This window comes from Lepus europaeus, chromosome 1 (assembly GCF_033115175.1).
Source record: "Lepus europaeus isolate LE1 chromosome 1, mLepTim1.pri, whole genome shotgun sequence".
NCBI lineage: Eukaryota > Metazoa > Chordata > Mammalia > Lagomorpha > Leporidae > Lepus > Lepus europaeus.
The window spans coordinates 17,530,052-17,549,139 of record NC_084827.1 but is presented as its reverse complement, the minus strand read 5'-3'; the positions used below and the strand labels follow the sequence as shown (position 1 = coordinate 17,549,139).

General features: G+C 50.7%; 1 protein-coding gene across 4 annotated transcripts in view; it reads left to right on the top strand.

Moving 5' to 3' along the window:
* Positions 1-19,088, top strand: part of MKLN1 (muskelin 1) — a 361,241-nt gene that overhangs the window by 170,906 nt on the left and 171,247 nt on the right. For 2 of the 4 annotated variants that reach the window (XM_062199265.1, XM_062199202.1), the window contains one exon: positions 10,502-10,540. In XM_062199265.1, the coding sequence (XP_062055249.1) occupies positions 10,502-10,540 (39 nt within the window). Of the gene's footprint in view, positions 1-10,501; positions 10,541-16,115; positions 16,229-19,088 lie in introns of those variants that run through there. The other 2 variants (XM_062199325.1, XM_062199381.1) reach the window with 2 other exon arrangements.

Here is a 19,088-nt window from a genome sequence, read left to right as displayed (position 1 = left end):
CTGCAATGCATCTTGGGATTCCTGTATCCCATAATCCAGGTGCCAGTTGGAGTCCTGGCTGCTCTGATTCCTGCTAGGATATCCTGGGAGTCAGCAGATGAAGGCTCAAGTATTTGGGTGCCTGCCACCCATATGGGAGACCCAGATGGAGTTCGTGGCTCCTGGCTTTCGTCTGGCCCAGCCCTGGGTGTTGCAGACATTTGGGGAGTGAACCAGCAGATAGATCTCCCTCTCTCTCTCTCCCTCTCTCTCTCTTTCTCTCTCTCTCTCTCTCCCCTCTTTTCTCCCTCTCTCTCTGTCACTCTGCCTTTCAAACAGATGAAAATAAATAGCTAAAAAAAGAGAATTCCCTTATTGTTCGGAGAGGTTTACTGAACTATGTATATGTTAAGTGAAATATCATGAAATATTCAACTATTTTGAAATGCTTCAATGGATAAAAGTCTGTATATATTATAATTTTTTTTTGAGAGAAGGAGAGAAAGCCCATCTGCTGGTTCACTCCCCAAATGCCTGAAGCAGCGTGGGGCTCTGGGGCCAGGAACTCATTCCAAGTCTCCCAGGGGTGGCAGGCACCCAGTTACTTGAGCCAGCACCTGCTGCCAGCCAGGGTGTGCAACAGCAGGAAGCTGGACTTGGGAGCAGCACTGGGACTCTAGGCTCTCCATTCGGGACATGGATGTCCCAGCCAGAGGCTTAACTGCTAGGCCAAACACCCACCCCCAAAATGTCTATTTGTAGAAGCGATAAAGCAAAGGTGAAAACAAGGTTAACAACTGGGAGATGGGGGGTGGGGGGGCATTCCTTGTATCATTCTTTTGACCTCTGTGGGTTTGGAAAACTTCAAGATAACAAAGTGGGGGGGGGGGGGGAGTTAATTGCATCTCTCCTGCCTGAGTCTATTCCTGTAGTATGGCAGAGGGAGCAGGATTGCTTCAAATGAACCCAAGGGCTCTGTCTACCTTGCGCTCCCTCGGGTGTGGGCGCTGGGGCAGGGGCAGGGGCAGGGCTTCCCCCAGTCTGAGGAGCCACCCACAGGCTCACCTTCCCAGGGGAACACTGGCTTCCTTCCCCTGGGTGGTATCCCACAGGACCAAACGTCCAGGTGCCGGGCAGCTTGGGTGCATTTCCCAGGCAACTCTGGTAAACAACCCCCTGATCCAGGCTGCCTGCTGCCAGAAAAGTCTGATTATTTCTTTTACTGGTAAGCCTGCTCTCACACTGTGTATACAAGAAGTTTCCACGCCTTGAACGAGGCCAGGAGGTCGCCCAGGGGACAACAGGAGGGTGGGATGCTGTGCCTTCCCTTCTATGAATGAGCCTGGCTTGTTTTTAATTTTTTTTTTTATTTTTTGACAGTCAGAGTGCACAGTGAGAGAGAGAGACAGAGAGAAAGGTCTTCCTTTGCCGTTGGTTCACCCTCCAATGGCCGCTGCAGCCAGCGCACTGTGGCCGGTGCACCACGCTGATCCGAAGCCAGGAGCCAGGTGCTTCTCCTGGTCTCCCATGGGGTGCAGGGCCCAAGCATTTGGGCCATCCTCCACTGCACTCCCTGGCCACAGCAGAGAGCTGGCCTGGAAGAGGGGCAACCGGGACAGAATCTGGCGCCCTGACCAGGACTAGAACAGAGTGTGCCGGCGCCACAAGGCGGAGGATTAGCCTGTTGAGCCACGGCGCTGGCCGAGCCTGGCTTTTTATCTTTCTCTCCCCACCTTTACCACGTGTCGTAGTAGAATTCAAACCAAGCTCTGGCTCATCAAAGTAAAAACCACAGAGACCCAAATGCAAGGGAGCTGGCATTTAAAACAAGGCAAAACTCAGAAATCCAAAAGAAAAATGCTAATCAATGCGTTTTTGGAAAACATTTACACCTTTTACATGGTAAAAACAAACATGAGGGGGAAGGCTTTGGCATAATCTTTAAGTCACTACTTGGAGCAGCGCATCCCACACTGGGGTAGTCGGGTTTGAGACCCAGTTCGGCTCCTGATTCCTGCTTTCTGCTAATGCCCACCACTAGGGGGCAGCAGTGATGGCTCAAGGGGTTGGGCCCCTGCTACACCTGCAGGAAGCTTGAACTGAATTCTGGACCCCTGATTTCCAGCCATGGAAGATCTCTTTCTCTATGCGTCTCTCTGTCTTGGCCTTTCTAATTAAATGTACTAATTTAATAATTGATGACAATCAGAAAATGTCATACAGAGGGCCAAAGACAAATGGCACAGTAGGAGGAATTATTTGCAACAGAACAGGAACATACTTATTTCTTTATTATACAAGAGATCATGTGGTTTTACAAGGAAAAAAATGCGCAGGAAAACAAAGAACATGAACAAACATTCATGAAAAAATGAGAATGATGAAGGTATTTGGGAAAAATGCTCAACTTCATTAATGCCTATTTGAAAATCCCCAATCAGCAAGGTGCCATTTTTACCTATGAGTGAAAAAAAGCTTAAAGCTCAATAAAACATAGTTTTGGCAAAGTCATAGTGGGAATTACACTGTGGATGGAAATGTGGAGTGGAGTCTTTTCAGGATTATAATTTGGGAACATCTAATTCAACTGACATGCACATTTGCTTTGACCCAGCAATTTCACTGAGTGGAATTTATCCTACAGATAGAACCGCGTAAATCCCCAGTGACATGTGCATAAAGAAATTCATGGAAAAATTGTTGATAATAACAATATAGGTAGAAATGATTTAAATGTTCAACAGTTGGATAGTAGCTGAATAAATTTGTGGCACATCTCATAATTAAAAGATCTACATGTGGGACCAACGCTGTGGTACAGCAGGTTAATGCCCTGGCCTGAAGTGCCGGCATCCCATAAGTGTGCTGGTTCGAGACCCAGCTGCTCCACTTCTGATTCAGCTCTCTGCTATGGCCTGGGAAAGCAGTAGAAGATGGCCTAAGGCCTTGGGCCCCTGCACCCGCGTAGGAGACCTGGAAGAAGCTCCTGGCTCTTGGCTTCAGATTGGCCCAGCTCCATCCATTGCAGCCATGTGGGGAGTGAACTAGCAGAAGAAGACCTCTCTCTCTGCCTCTCCCTCTGTCTGTCTGTAACTCTGCCTCTCAAATAAATAAATACTTAAAAATATATACTTTAATTAATTACTGAAATAGGATAACATTGGGTGTGGGTAAGTTGTTTTTAGCTGGAGAGCAAATATGCAAATCTGCAGAGCTGTTGCAATAAGGACTACGAAGTCCAGAGCCTAGGAAGGTGGGATCAGAGCAGCGGCCAAGTGTCTGAAGCAGTTCTGGGTCATTCACGCTTCCCAAGTGGCTCCGGCCCAGCCTTCAGCAAGGCTCCCGCAGGGCAGGCAGGGCCCAGCAGGGGAAAAAAAAATAGTGTGATAGGAAATTTTCTTTCTCTTTCTTCAGGAGCATGAAAGTGAAGTTATAAACATGAATCAAAGGGATTAAGATGCGGGAAAAATGAGTGATGGCGCGTGGCTGATGTCACTGTTTACAAATGCACCTGTTGGTGCAGGCTGGTCCTCTTTTTCAGCACCTCAGGGATTCATCTGCGAGGACCTCGGCTCCCAGGGGAACGGGTTTTGTTCTCAATGAAGTGGCACGTACAGTTCCTGGGGCAGGCTCCCTTCATTCCTATTAGTCATTTCGCAGCTGTATCTTGGGAAGAGAAAATCGCAAATACTTTTGGTTGATTTCACAAGTAAACTAAAAACAAGGCCTTCACAGTTCCCATTTGTTTACAGTTTTCAAGTGAGTAAGACATGGCTCCCCTCATGGCTGTTTCGCCCGGAGTTGAAGTTGTCTGTTGAGCGATCTACCTGGCTCCCACGTGGATGTTGAGCCACCTACCCCTCGTCTGGTATTAAACTGCTGCTACTATTTTTGTTCGATGGTTTATGACTCTAAGGTTGCTCAGGGACACTATTTGAAAACACAGGTCGATTACTGAATGAGACACCGGTCTGATCATAGGTTCGTTATTTTTTAGGTTGTTTAAGGACATTAGATGAAATGCACAAATTTGTTATTGTAGAACGGCTATGACTACGGAAAGTGCACATACGGGGATCATTATTATAGACTGGGTTGTGACAGCTGGCCTTGATTCAGTTATTTCCTCAAGAAGACACTTTGAGCCATTATTGGAACGCCTCCCCTCCGTAATTACAATAATAATGATGGTTTTGCAACTGCATGTGCAATTCAGGGTGTATACACTCAACCCCTGTTTTTAGCTTGTTTCTCTTTTTACATTGATGTCAGCTGCTGTTTTCAGGTTTCTTGAAAAACAGAGAACCATTTCTCTACGGAGAGCCAGTGAACCACACGGAGAAAGTAATCTAGGAGCAACGCGGCAAGCTATGCGAAATCATTACTAGAGACGGTATTTAATTTTTTAAAATATTTATTTATTTATTTGTTTGTTTGTTTGAAAGGCAGAGTGACAGAGAGAGGAGAGACAGAGAGAGGTCTTCCATCCACTGGTTCACTCTCCAAATGGCTACAATAGCTGGGGCTGGGCCAGGTTGAAGTTAGGAGCCAAGAGCTTCTTCAGGGTCTGCTATGGGGGTGCAGAGGCCCAAGCACTTGGACCATCTTCAGCTGCTTTCTCAGGTGCATTAGCAGGGAGCTGGATTAGAAGTGGAGCAGCTGGGACACAAACCGGTGCCCATATGGGATACTGGTGTTGCAGGCAGTTTCTCAACCTGCTATTCCACAATGCCAGCCTGGATGGTACTTAAAAAAAAAAAAAGGTTTATTTATTTATTTGAAAATAGGAGTTACACACAGAGAGAAGGAGAGGGAGAGAGAAAGAGAGATCTTCCAACTGCTGGTTCACTCCCCAATTGGCCGCAGCGGCCAGAGCTGTGCTGATCTGGAGTCAGGAGCCTCCTCTGGGTCTTCCCATGTGGGTGCAGGGGCCTAAGGACTTGGGCCATCTTCTACCAGTTTCCCAGGCCATAGCAGAGAGCTGCATTGGAAGTGGAGCAGCCGGGACTCAAATCAGCACCCATATGGGATGCTGGCACTGCAGGTGGCGGCTTCACCAGATATGCCCAGTGCCAGCCCCAGCCGGCATGGTAGTTAATTGATGCTGTGTCTGAGTTAGCTTTTTTTTTGTCAGCCTTTTGTTGCTATAATGAAATACCTGAGAGAAGCTACTTGCAAAGGGAAGAGATTTGTTTTGGCTCGCCGTCTGGGAGGCTCACTGCTCGGAAGACTGGGTGGGCTCCATTGGTTTGGGCTCCAGTGGTGGCCTCCTTGCTGGAAGAGTCCTGAGGCCGGGCACAGCATCAGATGGCAACAGGGGCACATATATTTATTTATTTACTTTAAAGATGTATTCATTTATTTATTTGAAAGTCAGAGTTACACAGAGAGAGGAGAGGCAGAGAGAGAGAGAAAGAGAGAGAGAAATCTTTCATCTGATGGTTCACTCCCCAATTGGCCGCAACGGCCGGAGCTGTGCCGATCCGAAGCCAGGAGCCAGGAGCTTCTTCCAGGTCTCCCACACAGGTGCAGGGGCCCAAAGACTTGGGCCATCTTCTACTGCTTTCCCAGGCCACAGCAGAGAGCTGGATTGGAAGTGGAGCAGCCGGGTCTCCAACCGGAACCCATATGGGATGCTGGCACTTCAGGCCACAGCGCTGGCCCCTGCATGTACTTATGTCTTTGTCTTCGTGGTCTCTTAGAAAGCCACCAGAATCTAATCATGGCCCCACCCTAATGACTCATTGCAATCCAATCACCTCCCAAAGGCCCTGCCTCCAAATATGACTGCATTAAGTGTCCACCATTTTTTTTTTTTTAGAATTTTTTTTTTTTTTTTGACAGGCAGAGTGGACAGTGAGAGAGAGAGACAGAGAGAAAGGTCTTCCTTTGCCGTTGGTTCACCCTCCAATGGCCACCGCGGTTGGCGCGCTGCAGCCGGCGCACCGCGCTGAGCCGATGGCAGGAGCCAGGTGCTTCTCCTGGTCTCCCATGGGGTGCAGTGCTCATGCACTTGGGCCATCCTCCACTGTACTCCCTGGCCACAGCAGAGAGCTGGCCTGGAAGAGGGGCAACCGGGACAGGATTGGTGCCCCGACCAGGACTAGAACCCGGTGTGCCGGCGCCGCAAGGCGGAGGATTAGCCTAGTGAGCCGCGGCGCCGGCCAAGTGTCCACCATTAACATAAGACTTTGGGGACCAAACCTTTATTTAACACATGGGCCTTTGGGGCACATTCAACGTCTAAATCATAGCAAATGCTGTGGACAGCTCTTTACACTAAATCATTTTAATTGCAGACTTAGCGATAAAGTGGGAAAGTTGAGAAGGACACGTTAGGGAGTGCCTGTCCAAGCTGGCTGCCATTGAGTACTGGGTTTCTGGATGCTGACTTCTCAGGAGGAATTCCAAAGGAAAGAGGGGAGCTCAGCTGTCACTCACTTTCTGACAGTTTTCTGTGACCCACTTACCCCAAGACTTGTGGGGGGGAAGTTTTCAATCTCAGCTGCACACAGAAATCTTTTGAGGAACTTAAAATATATGTGGATGGGCCGGCGCGCGGCTCACTAGGCTAATCCTCCGCCTTGCGGCGCCGGCACACCAGGTTCTAGTCCCGGTTGGGGCGCCGGTTCTGTCCCGGTTGCCCCTCTTCCAGGCCAGCTCTCTGCTGTGGCCCGGGAGTGCAGTGGAGGATGGCTCAAGTGCTTGGGCCCTGCACCCCATGGGAAACCAGAATAAGCACCTGGCTCCTGCCATCGGCTCAGCGTGGTGCGCCGGCCGCAGCGCGCCAACCGCGGTGGCCATTGGAGGGTGAACCAACGGAAAAGGAAGACCTTTCTCTCTGTCTCTCTCTCTCTCACTGCCCACTCTGCCTGTCAAAAAAAAATATATATATATGTGGATGCCTTGGCCCCGCCCCTAAGATGGCGTGGGGTGTCGTGTGGGGATTTTTGAAACTTTTCTCACGTGAGTCCAACACATAAGCCGAGGGTGTAGACCACTGCTTAGGGGCTTCCCCGCTGCTGCTGCTCACCAGAGAATCCCATTGTCGTTCCTTTACTTTTTGGGCTATGAGAGCAGTGACCCAAACAGTGAGTTGGATAAAACTAAGGCACAGGGCAGAAGCTGTCAGTGTTGTGCTACATATTTAGCAACAGGCATGGCTGTAAATCAGTGTGGAGTTGGCGTAAGGTGGGAGAATACTGTTGACTTTGAGAAAATTAGCAATATGATAAAAAAAAAAAAAAGGTCTCTAAGAGTTTGCATTTGAGAAGTGACTTGATTCCAACGTTACGATGGCATCTGGTATCTCTCTCGAGGCAACTTCAGTGGCCCTTCAGCTGACCTGCGGTGTGGGGGAGCCAGGAGAAGGGTTTGCACCTTTTCTGCTTGTTTGCTGTGCTCTGCAACTCAACCCATCCCTATCCCTAGTTGCACTGCATACCCCGTGCGTCTGTGCTCTCCGACCCCTTCTTGAGGTTGGATCTGCTGCTCCTTTCCAGGGTGCAGCCATCTAGGACTTGCTGTCACCGTGCTCCCCTCACTGTCATGCTCCAGTTCCCTCCGTTTTGGTAACACGGAAGCTTACTTAACCTGCTAATATTCTCCAGGGGAACAGAGGAGGAAGCTGTCCTGAGACAGCCCGGTCTTTTCATGCTGTGTAACATATACACACGTTGCCATTTATAGTGGCCCTCTGGAGCCCAGAGCTCCCCAGACCCAGAAGGGATTCTAATATGATGACTTTCATGTCAAACAGGAATTAAGGGTTGCCTTCAAAGACCCACAGGGGCCAACACCTATGGGTCTAGGGGTCACCTCCAGATGATTCTACTATGTTCTAGGGATAGTCTTCGTTAGGAATTACATTTAACCTGTGGTCCTCTTGTGAAGACAATCCTGGTTTACCTCAAGCCAAAATTTTATATTTCAAGTTTTTGCTATTTACTTTGGATAAGAATCCTAAGCACCGGCCCATGCAAGACAGACAATAGGCAAGTTCAGCACTTATTTGGAAAGGGAGAGAAAGACACAGGAACGTGCAGGCTTTATTAAGGGAAAGTGGGTCAGCAAGAGTAAACGGGGAGTTCCATACCAGCCTTTTCTAGGGAGCAGCCCAGAGACTGTAAGCGAGAGAGGGCATGCAGGTGGGAGAGCACAAGAAGCGGCAAAGCGGGTACTCCAGCCTCTTATCCACTTCCAAAAGGGCTGTGCTTACGTAGTCTGATTGACAATGGGTGGGTCGATATAGGTAGAGAGCAGGGGGCGTGGCCTTTAGCTCCCAGATTAGTCCCTTGTCTCTACCACCACCACGCCAGCCTTCTCTGAAGGCTCTCTGTGTGTTGATTCATTCCATACCCAACTACTTGGTTGTGAGCTCTCCAAAGGCCAGGTGTATTCCCAGTACCTTCCACAGGGGGAGGTGGCCAGCAAGGGTTTACCAGATGAATAGATGAATGTTTAACCCATCTCAGTGCTGTGGGCTGGAGCCAGCAGGAGGCGCAAGGGGAAGGAACTCCTACTCCCTCCTTCAAAGTCCAGGGTGCTCTGCTGGCTAAGGCAAAGGGAGAGAGCCTGGGGAGCTCCTGGTTGAAGAATCCCCTTAACCTCAAGCCTTTCTACCCAGAGGTCTGGGATACTCCTTTTCTGAGCCAACTGTATGCTCCCCAGAGGCAGTCTGGTTCCAAATCATTAGGAATCTGTTAGTTGCTTTCTTGAAATACCATTTTGTCAGCTTGGTTTAGATGTGGCAATTTGCAAAGCACCCCCCAGCAGTTGACAGCTCATCCCTAGCTGTGTGGTGTCCAGACGTTTCCTGGGATTCCTGCCCACCCCCAACGCAGCACGAGGTGTCTGCCAACCCCGGGATATGTGCTCTACTGGAAGCACCAGCACTTCATTGTGCCTGAGATTTTAAAAACTCTGCATGGGTGAAGGTCCAGAAAATAAACCGTGCAGTACTTCATAATTTAAGAATTATCATGCAGGGCCAGCTTCATAGTGCAGTGGGTTGAGCTACTGCCTGCAAAGCTGGCATCCCATAAGAGGGCTGATTTGAGTTCCGGCTGTTCCACTTCGGATCCAGTTCCCTGCTAATGTACCTGGGAAAGCAGCGGAAGATGGCCCGAGTACTTGGGCCCCTGCACCCATGTGGGAGACCCAGATGGAGTTCCTAGCTCTTGGCTTCAACCTGACCAATCCCAGCCATTGTAGCCAGTTGGGAAGTGAACCAGCAGATGGAAGATCTCTCTGTCTCTCTGTGTGTCTCTTTCCTGCCCTCCCTTCCTCTCCTCTTTGTAACTCTACTTTTCAAATAAGTAAAAAAATATTTTTTTAAAGATTTTATTATTTCTTTGACAGGTCAAATTACAGTGAGAGGGAGAGTCAGAGAGAAAGGTCTTCCCTCCGTTGGTTCACGCCCAAATGGCCGCCACGGCCGGAGCTATGCCGATCCGAAGCCAGGAGCCAGGTGCTTCCTCCTGGTCTCCCATGAGGGCACAGGGGCCCAAGAACTTGGGCCATCCTCCACTGCCCTCCTGGGCCACAGCAAAGAACTGGACTGGAAGAGGAGCAATCGGGACTAGAACCCGGCACCCATATGGGATGCCGGTGCCGCAGGTGGAGGACTAACCAAGTGAGCCACGGTTTCGGCCCCAAGTAAAATAAATCTTAAAAAAAAAAAAAAAAGGAATTAGCAGGCACCTAGGGATCAGCCAGTCCACACTGGCTGACGAGGTCAGCTGGCTGGTACTGGGAGTACCACATCTAGAACCTGTACTCTTTGTGTGGGACCTCACTGTGAGCTGGCCTCCTCTGGATTTATGCTTGTGTGGATATAACTGTTGCAGTTACTGTTTCTTTTTGAAGTTCTTTTTCCCTGGCCAGAGACTTCTTGATCCTCCTTCATAGAGGCTTCAAGGTCATGGCTCAGACCAAAGTGTTTACAAAAAAACCAGGCACTTACAGAGAGGAATCATTGCCAGCGCCTGCACTCCTGATGCTCTGGCTCCAACCAAGCTCAGCAAATGAAGGAAGGGATAAAGTGGATTCTGGAACCAGGGATCTCTAGGTTCGGATGCCAACAGGAAAACAGATGAACTCTGATCGCTCCAGCAGCCTGAGGCTGTGGCGGCTGCTGCTGCCACCTCCTGGGAGAAGAGAAGACCTTAGCTTCATACCTGAGCTGGTCTCAATGCTCACCTGCGACTGGGGCAAGGGTCCCCCTGGGGCAGGGCTGAAATCCTTTGTCCTTGAAAATAAAAGGATAGCTCCCTACTTGGCAAACTTTGATTTTCATCCATTTCTGATAGCAGTGCTGTGCTCGCAAGAAATCATTTCAAACCACAAAGTTGAAATTGGGAGCCACCAGAGAACAGAAATAAGATTGAGACGTAGCTGTTAGCTTTAGGAATCAGTGCAAATCCTTTTCCTGTCCTTGTGGATCCTGAATCTTGGGGTGATGTTAGGTGGAGAGGATCCATGTGAGTCTGGTGAATCTCAATGTCCCTCTGTTGACTTGCAGGGCTGTCCTGAGGATGGATTGAGAAGATGTGTGTTTCCGGTAAGCAAGAGGAGGTTTGATGGGCATTGTGCTGGGGACATGCTCATTCTTCTAATCCCACTGGTGATTTTCTTCATTTTCTGGCTAAAAAAGTGTCAACAACCCCTATGCCTTTATTTTTGTCCAGTATTCTGATTTATAGATGACCCCTAAGCAAACTCCTTATATGTTATTTTAAAAATTTACTTATTTGAGAGAGAGAGAGAGATACTCCTATCTGATGGTTCATTGGAGATGGCCGCAGCAGAGCTGGGGCTGAAGCTGGCAGCTGGGAACTCAGTCTATGTGGGTGACAGGAAACCAGTCACTTGAGGCATCACCACTGCCTCCTAGGGTCTGCTTTAGCAGGAAACTGGAGTCAGGAGCAAGTTGGATATTGAAGCCAGGTAACTCCAATGGGCATCTTAATTGCTAGGTGAAATGCCTGCTCAATCATAAATTAGTGGTAAGAAGTTCAGGAAGTCTAAGGGTTTCAATCTAGGAAATATTTATTTAAAGAATAATGTAGATGTAGACCTCAAAAATTCCATATTAAGCACATCAGGAAAGCAGCAACTAAGAACTTAGGTTCAAGGTTCAGATCTGCAATAGTTGGTTGTTGGCTTGACAGCTAACATATTTGGGTATCGTTTCTTCATCACTTGATTAATAATGTCACCAAGAAACATTTTTCCATTTCAAGCAGAAGTTGAATACTGTGTCATGCTTTGCCTGTTCTGACCATCTAAAGCTGTTAAAGAAACCACGGGGCTGGCATTGTGGCATAATGGGTTAAGCCACCATCTGTAATGCCAGCATCCCATATGGGATGATGGTTTGCATTCTGGCTGCTCCACTTTTGATCCAGCTCCCTGCTAATGCACCTGGGAAAGCAGTGGAAGATGGCCCAAGTGCTTGGGTCCCTGCCTGCATATGGGAGACCTGGAGGAAGCTCCTGGCTTCAGCCTGGCTGGGCCCTGGCCATTGTGGCCATTTGGGGAGTGACCCAGCAGATGGAAGCTCTCGCTGTCTCTCTCTCTCTTCCTCTGTAACTCTACCTTTCAAATAAATAATAAGATAAATCTTAAAAAAAGAAACCATGAACTTAAGTGATCCTCATATCCTAAAGTAAGTTCTCTATAGATCGCTATAAGACCTATCTGAAGATTTTTTTCCCCTTTGACCAATGAAGTATAGGTCTTATTTTAACCAATCACATATAGAGCCATGGATTTATTCCAGCTTAATCAGAGTGTTTGTTTCTAATCCTTTGCTATGGTTTGAATGGTTGTATCCCCTCCAAAATTCATGTTGAAACTTAATTCCCAATGCAACAGTATGAAAAGGTAGATAATGAGGCTGTGAGGGCTCTGCCCTCATAAATGAGATTAGTAACCTTGTACAAAGGCTGCAGCCCTTCCCCTCCATTCCTCCTGCCACGTGAGGTCACAATGTTTGTGCCCTCTGGAGGACATGGTAATCAGGCACCACCTTGGCAGGAGACAGACTGGGCCCTCACCAGACGCGGAACCTGCAGGCGCTGTATTCTTGGCCTGCAGAACTGTGAGAAAGAAATGTCTGTTCTTTATAAAGTACCCAGTCTTGGATATTTTGTTATGACTAATTAGCATAACAACCATGAAACCCCTTCCTGAACAATGAAAATACTCGCTTTTTGCCTTCAGACAAATGGTGTACTCTTCTGGCCGAAAATAAACTCAGCTGTATTTATTTTGCTTTTTGACTATGGTGGCCTTATTAGTATTTGACTGTATCTTGTGTTTGAATAAAACTTCTCAGTTTCCCAAATTTCTTCCCATTTATCACCTCATTTAAGAAGATATGTGGGCCAGTGCTGCAGCTCACTAGGCTAATCCTCCGCCTGCGGTGCCGGTACCCTGGGTTCTAGTCCCGGTCGGGGTGTCGGTCGCTCCTCTTCCAGTCCAGCTCTCTGCTGTGGCCCGAGAAGGCAGTGGAGGATGGCCCAAGTGCTTGGGCCCTGCACCCGCATGGGAGACCAGGAGAAGCACCTGGCTCCTGGCTTCGGATCAGCGCAGTGCGCCGGCTGCAGCGGCCATTGGAGGGTGAACCAAGGGAAAAGGAAGACCTTTCTCTCTGTCTCTATCTCTCACTGTCCACTCTACCTGTCAAAAAATAAATAAATAAAAAGAAAAAAAGAAGATATGTGATGCCAGCAGACAGGACGGGTTTTTAATTCAGAGTTGGGCTTTGTTACTGCTTAGCTCTATCTCCTGGAATAAATCATTGTATGAGTCAGGGCCCCGTTCTCTGTCTGAACGCCTTAACCAAGCCTTTGCATGAGTGGCTCTTTCTCATTGTACAGGTTTTAGTTCAAATATTATCTTCTTCGAGAAGCTTCCCTTACCATCCGATCTAAAAACTTCCTGGGTTTGGTCTCTTCTTAGACAGACTGAAGTTACCTAGTTATTTGTTATTTATTGCCCCACCAAAATGGAAGTGCCATGAAGTAGGGCCCTTGTCTTCTAGGACGGGGCCTAGTACATTTTCTAAGTGCCCAATAAATCTTTCTTGCAGGAAGAGATAGTGGCTAGCAGACAAACCAACCATCAGTTAAGTCTCTGGGAAGTGTCTAAGGCGAGATGCAAAGTGAAAAGCCCTCGGGGATGATGACTCTCGGTGATTAGAGTTACAGGGTTATCACAGCTACTGCTGACCTCTGAAAAATGAAGATCCACTGTCCAGCTTCCCAGGGTGCTAGAATAGGTCCCGGCCTTTGAAGTGTAGGGGAACTACTTCCAGGCCTTCCTTGTGCGTCCTTAGAATAAACCCCATCAGCTAAAGGCCTGACACAGGAGAGAGTAAAGTGTATCCCTGGAGGGTATAGCCACCGATGGCCTCCTGCAAATTTTGACATTTCTTCCGTCTTCTATTTTATCTTAACATTTATGCAAATGTTGAGCTCAGTATCATATTACATCCATCCGTATTTATGTTAACACAGGGATGCTTCAAATGGCTTTATCATTTGTAAGATTTGTGCTGCAGGAAAGCTGTGCCCTGGGTCTTGTCACTCTCTGTGGCAATCAGACCTCAAGGACATTTGTTTCAACGCTGAGGTCTGGCCCTCTTGTTCACTTGCAATGAGTATATCCCAAGTTCAAGTTCTCTTTTAGCGGAATTCATTAATATGTATTGAGCATCTGCTATGTGCTAGACACTATAGCAGGATACAACTGTGAACAAGACATGCAGGACGTTTACCTTCCTGGAAGTTTTCTTTTAGGGAGAAAGGGAAATAAAGGGGAAATTAAAATTTATTGTGACGTTTGCTCAGCTAAAGAGGGGAACTCCGAATGCTAAGGAAAAATGTTAGAAAATGTCACCTAACCTCAGAACAGGTGATGGGGGAAAGAGTGTCCCGGAACAAAAGAATCTGAAAGGATGAGCAGGAATTAGCCTGGTGAAGTGTGGGGAGAATGTCCCAGGAGTGGCTTAGGTCAGTCCTGGAGGCCGGGAAGAACACAGAGTGTAGAGACAACTCAGTGTGCTGGTCCAGTGTGACGGGAGAGTACAGGGAGAAGGAAGAAGGGGCCAGAGTGGGTGGGTGGGGTCCTCCGGGCGGGTAGCCAACAGCTTCCGGTCTACAGTTTACAAGGGAACGGAAGTCACTGGAAGGTTTTTAGGCTTAGGGAGAGCTGATTTATACATTTTAAAAGAAGACTGCCCGTGAACCATAACTGTTTTAGAGAATAACAAAAACTCAATATTGACATTAAGGGAACAAGTATAATTAGCAAATTTTGGCCCCCAAATTAAGCGAAGGGCGTCTCCATCTCAATCTTTTCCTCTTTATAGTTTCTCTTTTCCCCAAAGATAACCACTTGGTGTCTCTGGGACTGAGCAGTGTTTCCCGCAGGTCCCAGCACTCTCTCAAGCAGCAGATACATTCCATTCCACCCGGCGGCCTGGATCTGCTTTCCCAGTAGTGGCCATTACAAAGCATCCTCCCTACAGCAGCCGGGACACAGGAAAGGCCAGAGGGGAGTCTGGGCAGCTGAGTGACCACCGCCAGAAGGGAAAAGCAGTATTGCAGGGTTGGACTCCTTTGGTCATTCACTCCGGCGCCTCCATCATCAGGTGGGAAGATGGCACTGCCCAGAGTAGCCACTGAGTGACTTTGGTAACCGTGTTAGAAGTTAGAAGTCCGCCTATGTGTGCGAACGGCCGAGGGGAACACAGCTCCCAAGGAAAGGAATGGAGCAGCCTTGGAAGCAGCCCAGTACTGTCCACCACAAAGCCCTGTCCACACCCCCCTTTCTTTTCTTTTTTTATTTAAGGTAAACAAATTTCATGCAGTTCATATATACAGCTTTAGGAAATAGAGGTATTTCCCACCCCAATAACTTGAAAGGTGGCCTGAACCTGCCTCCCAAGGAAAGCATCCCAGGAGAGACCTCTCTGCCTACTGCCAAGTGGGCTCCCAGTCCGCTAACACTAAGAGCTTGGGAGGAATGTCACACACTCCACACCCAGGAAACCCTTGGTCCGGGAGAAGGCGGTGGTGGGTGGGGGGAGGAGAAAGGCAGGAGGCGAAGTCCGAATGCAGCTGGCGCGCTCAGCTCTTGCCTGAGCCGCCCGCAGGGTGTAGCAGGTGTATTTCAGCTCTTTACGGTCAAGCTCACCGGGCCTGTCCGGTGTAGTCTCTCCATGATGTAAGCTTGCTGAGCCCAGGCTGAAAGACGGGCGCGCTCCCGGATCTGTCTGCAGAGGCGCCCATCCGCCCTGGCCCCCGGGAGACAGTTCTACTCCCTCTCTCGCGCCCGAACTCGCTCCCGCGCCAACAACCTCCCTTAGGCTCACCTCCCGCCCCGCAACCGCGGCAGCTGAGCCCAGACATCAGCTCGGGGAGCCCGGACGCGCAGGTGCAGCGCCGGCGCCTCCGCCGCAGCGGCCAGACCCCGAGAGAGCCCGCGACCCCGCATCCGTTTCGTGAGAAGCCGCAGCGGGGAGTGGCGGGGATGGGGTGGGGGCGCCCCAAAAGCTTTCCCACGCCCTCTAGGAAGGGCTGGCCTGGGCCTCCCAGGCTTCTCCACTGTGTGGGGCTCTGTTTCGGTGGGCTGGAGACCCAGCGCTCGCCAGCTGCGCCGCGGGCCGAGGCCAGCCTGGAGCCAGCGGTGCCCCGAGATGCGCGGGAGGCCCCCGAAATGCTGCCGGCGCTGGTCTCCCTGCGACTCACCTGGCAGCACCAGGGCAGGACAGGACTCGGGCCGCCACCCGCTAGCTCCTTGCAGCGCTGTTTCCTTAAGGGATTTACGACTTGGCCGGAGCGGCCCTTTTCCCCCCGTGCGTCTTCCACAACTGTAATCGGCCGCCTTTCCTGAGAAGTCTTGGCTTTTTTCCTCACCTCCGCTCCTAAAAGACGTCTTCTGCGCCCCACCCCCGGCAAGGCACCCCTTCCCCTCGCCAGAAGAGCCCCGCAAGCGCTCACAGCCCAGCCGCGGCCAGCAAGCCGCGGGCGGCGCGGGACGCCCGAGGACACGGCGGCGCGGGCCTCGGCCCCTTTAAGAGCAGGCCACGCCCCCTCCCGGCGCGGCGGGCGGTCGGCGGCGGCCGCTCGGGTGCTGACAAGATGGCGGCCGGCGGGGCTGTCGCTGCGGCGCCCGAGTGCCGGCTTCTGCCCTACGCGTTGCACAAGTGGAGCTCGTTCTCCTCCACCTACCTCCCCGAGTAAGTGCCCGGCCGGGCTCGAGCTGGCCTGCGCTCTGGCGTGGGCACGGGCGGGCCGGCGGTGTCCGGAGGGCCGCTGAGCCGAGAGGCCCAGTTGGGGCCTGGTTGGGGGGACGCGCGGCCTCGGGAGGCCCAGGGCAGCGGGGCCCGGAGCCCGGCGCGGCCCGGCGTGGGAAGGGCGAGGCTGCCGCGAGCGAGCCGCGGGCGCGTCCGGCGCGCGCAGGAGCACGGGCCGGGGCGGTCTCGGTTCGGGGGTCTCGGGGGGCCGGGGCGGTCGCGGCTCGGGGGTCTCGGGGGGCCGGGGGCCCGGGGCGGTCGCGGCTCGGGGGGCCGGGGGCTCGGGGACCCGGGGCGGTCGCGGCTCGGGGGCCCGGGGGCCCGGGGCGGTCGCGGCTCGGGGGGCCGGGGGCTCGGGGGCCCGGGGGCCCGGGGGCCCGGGGCGGTAGCGGCTCGGGGTCCGGGGCGGTCTCGGTTCGCGGGGCCCGGAGCCTTGGGGCCGGCGCTGGCCGAGTGGCGGCGCCGCGGGCGGCTCGGTCTCGCTGAGGCGGGAGAGGGGGCCTGGAGAGTGCTCGGCTCCGCCGGGGGCCGCGAAGTCGGCGAGTCCCGCCCGCGGGAGGAGCCCTGGGCCGGGCCGGGCCACCTCTGCTGGCTGAAGTCCGCCGGCAGTGGGGAGGCAGGAGGGACGGCGCCCAAGGGTTCGCTTGCATCCCGGCTCCTGCGAGGACGGGCTTGTGGAGCACTGACCCGTACCCCAGCCCAGAAACTCGGCTAGAAACGGAAACGCCTGGCTCGATCAACTTCCAGCAGCAACTTGGTTCGCATCCCGGTCAGGTGTTGGCAGAAACCTCGCCTTGCGTTGCTACCGCCCGTTTCTTTGTAGCGAGTTCCTTCTGAATGCCGACCGCACTTCCTTAGGTATTTCTCAGTTCGCTCTCCCACGCCAGGGTTGCATGCTGTAGGAGGAACAAAAGTGCTGGTTGTTCCCCGGGTCCATCATCTCCGAGGCTCAGAAAACCCTGGAGTGAGATATTTTTTCTCATCCCAAGCAGAGTGACTAGATCTGCAAAGCGTACTCGGATAGGTCTCCCACTGGAATTTTGAAACTAACTTCTGCGTTTTCCCCAGTTTGATTGCTCTGGTTGCATGAGTCAAGAACCCCCAGGTGGAGCTGTAACTAGAAGCCTCTTAGCTCTTGATTGCCGGAGGAGTGTGGTCCTGTTGACCAGGTCGGGGGTTGACGTCAGGCCGGCAGTGGGACCACCTGAAGGGTGCCAGGTGACCTGGGGTCTCCCTAGGCCTGCGTGCCTTCTGGATGGCCGCTGCAGGGCGGTGTCCCTGGTGGATGCTGGAACCCACCTGGAATCTGAGAGTGAGCCAGGTGGGCATTCTCGTCCTCACCTTAGGCCTTGGGCACTTGCCCTCCGATTTTCTGGGCTAACTTAGTCTTGGATCTGCAGATACTCAGTGTTTGTCTCTACGAAGACAGCTGGGACTTGGGGGGTGATATTGCTTCCTCTGGTAACCGCAGAGACATTTTTCTGGTCTTAAGTTAGGTAGCTCCCAGGATGTCACTCCATCATCTCCTGGTGTAGGTGTGAGACGTGGATGTCACAGAGCCCACCTGCGGTATTTGTTGTGTAGTGTGCATTCGAAGAACGGGTACATTTTAAGCAGGGCGTGATTTGGTGGGATGGGGACTTCAGCGTGACTGTGCCTTGTTATCCTGGCCCGGGATTTGGCAATGGGCAGAACACCCGTTATGGAGTTAGAAGGGAATTGTTTGACATTGGAAAAACCTATTGTTATAATTTCAACAAGTACTTTTGTAAAACAATGTTTTAAGACATACAAGGGCACTCAAAGTTCATGGAAAACAATTTAAAACATTTATTTTGGTGCAGAAAATCTCAATTCATGATAAGAGGAATCTTCAAAAATTTAATAAAAAAATACCTGTTATGAGAAAACTGTTCAACTTTTTTTGTACCAGAAATAAGCTTCTATACATTAAGAGTTTTATGAGAGAGAGGGATGGACGAAGGGAGATAGATATCCCTGGATCTGCTGCTCTACCCCTCAAGTGCCCTGGATTGCCTGGACAGGGTCTGGCCAGGAACTCAGTCCAGATCTCCCGTGTGGGTGGCAGAGGCACAACTCCTGAGCTGTCAGCTGCTGCTTCCCAGGATCCTCATTAGTAGGAAGTGGGAAGAGAGCGGACTCAAACCCAGGTCCACTGATACGGGATGTGCACCACCTAACGGGCTTCTTAGCCACGAGGCCAAATGCCCACCCTGTATCTTTTAATTCCATTTGCCATGTAACTTTGACTTTGATTTACTGTATTTTACATAATCCTTTGGCATTCCATTCATAGATGCAGTGTGCTTTTTGTTTCAAAGCACTGAAATTCTATGATGGGAACAATTAGATTTTTTTTTTCTTTAAAGAGCTATGTAGTTTTAGTTGAGAATTTGGTGTCTCCTAGGTTGGTATGTGCCATACCCCATCTATGAATGGAATGCTACAGGATTAAGTAAAATATAGTAAGTGGAAGTCAAGAGTTACGTGGAAAATTTTTGGTTCTGAACTTCCATTAGCAAGTTACAGATTTGTGTCAGAGGAGGTGTTGGAGAAGGGATTGACTATCCTTCACTTTGCCCTAAAATCAGCTCCCAGATAATTGCTTTATCTTTACTAGCCCAGGAAGTCATGATAAGGGACTTCCTAAATAAGTTTCTTAGGTAAAGCCATTTGCCTACAAAGTAGCAAGTATTTATTGACATAGGTGGCAATAATGAAACAATAACCAAAATTGTAAACACTTAAAATGAGCCCACCTTGCTCTAGGCTATTTTTTAAT